The sequence below is a fragment of the Brassica napus genome, chromosome C5 (assembly GCF_020379485.1).
Source record: "Brassica napus cultivar Da-Ae chromosome C5, Da-Ae, whole genome shotgun sequence".
Lineage (NCBI taxonomy): Eukaryota > Viridiplantae > Streptophyta > Magnoliopsida > Brassicales > Brassicaceae > Brassica > Brassica napus.
Window position 1 is genome coordinate 36,458,558 of NC_063448.1, and position 4,675 is coordinate 36,463,232.

At 43.2% G+C, this 4,675-nt stretch overlaps 1 protein-coding gene across 1 annotated transcript; it reads left to right on the plus strand.

The window, feature by feature from the left end:
• Positions 1-443: 443 nt before the first annotated feature.
• Positions 444-1,808, plus strand: LOC106377730. The gene is made up of 2 exons (XM_013817983.1): positions 444-593; positions 690-1,808. Exons 1-2 carry the CDS (start codon positions 444-446, stop codon positions 1,806-1,808), a joined length of 1,269 nt encoding a protein of 422 aa, XP_013673437.1.
• The last annotated feature ends 2,867 nt before the right edge of the window (positions 1,809-4,675 follow it).

A 4,675-nucleotide genomic window follows, 5' to 3' on the forward strand; every position in this document is an offset into this window, starting at 1 on the left:
TTTGTTAATTGACAATCATGTATTTGGTAAGTAAATCAAAACAACCAGGAAAACATTTTGGTATTTTATATTCCTCTCCACCAGATATCTCTAATTTCCTTTTTTAATTTCTTCCCACTTCTGAGTGGACTTTCTTTACCGGCAATCACAGCCACAATGTTTCTGCTTTGCCCTTTTGGAAATTTATTAATTTTGGAAGCTCCCAGTATTGATAATCTTCTCCAGCTCTGGTTCTTTCCTTAAAACAGAGGGCGAATTGATTTTGTTTCCTTACGAATTCTCCTTTTTCCAAGCTTTTCCTTTTCTTGATGGATTCTCAAAAAATTGTAGTGGAGTTTTGTGTTATTAGAGGAAAGTTCTCTTCAATCACGTTGAATCTTTTTCCTCAGAATTTCCAGCTCTGCCTCTCTCCCTCCGCAGTGAAGCTTCAATTTTATCGGCTAATGGCAGACATGTTGCATAAGGCTATTCAAGCAATGTCGTTGGAAGAGGAGGAACCGCTTACGCTCCCAGACAGCCCCAGATTCCGAGTGTATGATGAGAATGAAACTAGTTTGCTGGGTCGTTTGTTGAATCCTGACTGCCAATCAATGGCGTGAATGATCGAGTATATGCCAACAGCATGGAGGGTGTATGATAGAGTTCGCGGGATTTCTCTGTTTCTGGACCGTTTTCAATTTGTTTTTCAGCGCGAAGAAGATCTTCAAACGGTGTTGAAGGATAGACCATGGTCCTATAACCATTGGGCCATGGTGATTGATCGATGGACTCCAAACCCACCCGAAGATTTCCTTCAACACATGGAGTTATGGATTCGTATCCGCCACATTCCTGTGAATCTGTTCACAACAGATACGATGTATGCTTTGGCTAAGGAAGTGGGCAAGGTGGAGGTGATTGCGTACGATCCTAAAGTTTCTCAAACCAAAGATTATATCAGAGCTAAGGTTCTATTAAATGTTGACAACTCAGCGAAGGCCTCCAGGAAGCTTACTGTCTCTAAAGAGTCGACAGTAACAATTGAGTTCAAATATGAAAAGATTCATAAACGTTGCTTTCACTGTCTTCGTCTTACTCACGAAAAACTTCGATGTCCTCTTCTAAGGAGAGGAACTCATAATGGCAAGATGATGACACAAACACCGCGTCCTGTGACTGTGGCTCCTCTAGTTACAGATCCGCTTGAAGGGCCACCGGGTTTCCCTATATTATTTCCGGAATTGTCAAAAGAAGATATGAAGATGGCTATGTTGTACATCTCTCATGCTGATGAGACTGAAAGAAGAGCTAGGATACAGCGTGTGCAACAAGGATTCAAAGAGAACAAAGCAGAGTCTTCGATCAGGTTGACAAAAATCACCAAGGAACTAGACAAAGGAAAGTGGCATGTTTTCTCCTATCAGGATCATGGTTCAGACAAGTTCAGGAGCTCGGGGCCTGATCAGAGATCTTACTCTAAGCTAACCATTTGCGATAAGGAGGAAGGAGATACAGACTCTTCTGCTTCGTATCTTTCAGCTTGCTCAAAACCTGTTCTTCCTACGGGTTTTCGGCTTGGCCCTTCTTCGGGAGGGCGAGTCTCCGGGACCCAGGGGACGAGCAAGGCTTCAAGGAGACGGCCTTCGTCCTGGAAAAGGAAAGTCTTTGCAAACTCCAATCAAACGATCATCAACGGTGCTCCATTGTCTTCTTCCAAAGCCGGCAGCACCAAAAGAAAACCAACTCCTCTTGTTCCTGCAGAAAACATGTCCTTCAAAGTCTCAGACTATACGGTGGCTTCGGTTTTGAAGCCACTGCCTTCCCAATGAGCATCTTTTGCTGAAACTGTCAAGGTACTGGTAGTATTGAGACAGTTCGTCAACTCCGGGCGTTTCCTAGAAGGTTTTTCCCGGATTTTATGTTCTTGAGTGAGACTAAGCAAAAGTTTGATTACATGTTGGGTTTGAAAAAGAGTTTGGGTTACGATCAGTTGTTTATGGTGGAGCCGGTGGGGCTAAGTGGTGGTTTGGCAATGCTATGGAAAGACAGTTACCAAGTTGATGTTCTCTCTAGTGACATAAGAATAATCGACTTGAAGGTTACATGTGGTGTTTCGTCGTTCTTCTTGACGTGCGTGTATGGTGATCCGGTACAGGCTAAGCGTCGAGATGTGTGGGATCATATTGTTTCAATTGGTCTGAATAGAGATGAGGCATGGATTCTTGCAGGAGATTTCAACGAGTTGTTATCGAATGAGAAAAAGAGTGGGGGTGCTATACGAAGCGATTCTAGTTTCTGGGATTTCAGGAACATGGTTCAGAATTGCAAGCTGAGAGAGATTGGGTTTACTGGGAATAGTCTCTCGTGGGGTGGCTGGCGTGAACAAGTTTGGGTGCAATGTCGGTTGGATCGGAGTTTTGGAAACAGTGAATGGTTCTCGTTATTTCCGAAATCGAGTATGGAGTACCTTGAACTCTGGGGCTCTGACCACAGACCTATACGTATTAGCTTTGCTTTGGAGAAAGTTGACTCGAGGAAAAGTCAATTCTTTTTTGATAAACGTATGCTCTCTTGTGAAGGATTTGAAGACCTTGTGAGATTGAGCTGGGAAGGTAAGGCTAGAGAACGTAATAGAACTATGGATCTTATTGGCCGTTGCCGCAGGAAAATAATGAACTGGAGAAAACACTCAGACTTAAACTCCAGAGACAAGATCACACGGTTGAAAGCATCTCTTGAGTCGGAGGTTTCTAATGTCCATCCCTCTTATGACAGGATGAAAGCTATCAAACAAGAGTTAGCAGAAGCTCTTAGAGAAGAAGAGCTGTTCTGGAGGCAGAAGTGCAGAGAAGAATGGTTACGCGCAGGAGACCGAAATACTAAGTATTTCACAATTGTGTGAAAGGGAGATGCATTCATAACAGAATTTTGATGTTACTTGATGAGATGGGCCAAGAACACTTTTCTGAAGGGGCTAAAGGGAACATAGCAGTGGAGTCTTTTTGGGACCTTTTCATGAGCTCGAATCCAGTAGATTTGGAGTCCCTGTTTCATGGTTTTCAGAGTAGGGTATCTGCCTATATGAACACACACCTCACTAGACAGGTCTCTTCTGAGGAAATTAAGCAAGCAGCCTTTAGTGTTAAAGGAAGCAGTGCTCCAGGAGAAGATGGTTTAACATGAATTTTTTATCAACGGTTCTGGCATATTGTAGGCCTTAGCTGACAGAAGAGATTCAGGAATTCTTTCGATCATCAGTTATGCCGGCTGGATGGAACCACACTCAAATCAGTCTCCTGCCAAAGATTCAGAATCCATCGAAGATGCAAGACATGAGACCAATAAGCCTCTGCTCGGTTCAGTATAAAATCATATCAAAGATTATTTGCAACCGTTTGAAAACTATCCTGCCAGAGATCATCTCTGAAACTCAAGGAGCTTTTGTAGCTGGTCGTCACATATCTGACAACATCATCATAGCTCACGAAATGGTCCACTGTTTGCGTACGGTTGAGAAAGTTGCTGAACGATGGATGGCTAGTAAGACTGATATGTCTAAAGCCTATAATCGTGTGGAGTGGAATTTTGTTGAGGTTCTATTGGAACGAATGGGTTTTGATCATACTTGGATTCGATGGGTTCTGGCCTGCATCAGTTCGGTCTCGTTCTTGGTCTTGTTAAAGGGGGACTCACATGGTTATATAAAACCAGAACGTGGTTTACGGCAAGGTGATCCATTGTCTCCCTTCCTATTTATTCTATGCGCAGACGCTTTAGTTAGCTGTCTCAACTCATCCGAAGAAGCTGGGCGTCTTCATGGTATTAAACTCACTGAATCATGCCCATCTATTCATCATCTTCTTTTTGCGGACGATAGTCTTCTCCTATGCAAGGCGAATGTAGATGAAGCCAATGAGATTTTGTCTTGTCTTAAGTTGTACGGTGATGCTTCAGGACACTTGGTTAATCGTCTGAAATCTTCAGTGATGTTTGGCTCCAAAGTCGCTGAAAGTACGAAAACGGAGGTCAAAGAGATTCTAGGTATTGAACTAGAAGGTGGTGAGGGTTCTTATCTTGGTCTCCCCGAGTGCTTTAGTGGGTCGAAAGTTAAACTTCTAAGTTTCATTCGGGAGAAGCTTCAAGGGCGTTTGAGAGGATGGTTTGCAAAGTCTCTTTCACAAGGTGGCAAAGAGATTTTATTAAAATCAGTTTGTTTAGCGCTTCCAGTATATGCGATTTCCTGTTTCAAACTCTGAAAAGAAGTGTGTATGAAACTCATTAGCGCGATGATAGAGTTTTGGTGGAGTAGTGGCAACAATAGGAAGAAGATACCCTGGGTTGCTTGGCAGAAATTATGCAAGGAAAAGGAACTTGGAGGGCTTGGATTCCGTGATATTGAGCAGTTCAATCAGTCCTTGCTTGCGAATCAAGCTTGGATAGTTTGGTCTAAATCAGATTCACTACTAGCTCGTCTTCTTCGTCAGCAGTATTTCAAACGATCATCGTTCCTGGAGTGCAGTCTAGGGGCTAGACCTTCATATGCGTGGCGAAGTATGTTACATGGTAGAGATCTTCTGAAACAGGGTTATTAAAAGAGGTTGGGAGTGGAGAAGATACCAGAGTTTGGTTAGATAATTGGTTGCTGGCTCCGTCACCTCGGTCTCCTCGGTATCGTCAGGACGTGTTGATTGATCTT

What these genes read in the sequence shown, in the direction of transcription:
- LOC106377730 (XM_013817983.1), top strand. Translation starts at nt 444, where the DNA reads ATGGCAGACATGTTGCATAAGGCTATTCAAGCAATGTCGTTGGAAGAG. An exon ending in ATCCTGACTGCCAATCAATG is followed by an intron (nt 594 to 689) that starts GCGTGAATGATC and finishes TTTGTTTTTCAG; the next exon opens with CGCGAAGAAGATCTTCAAAC.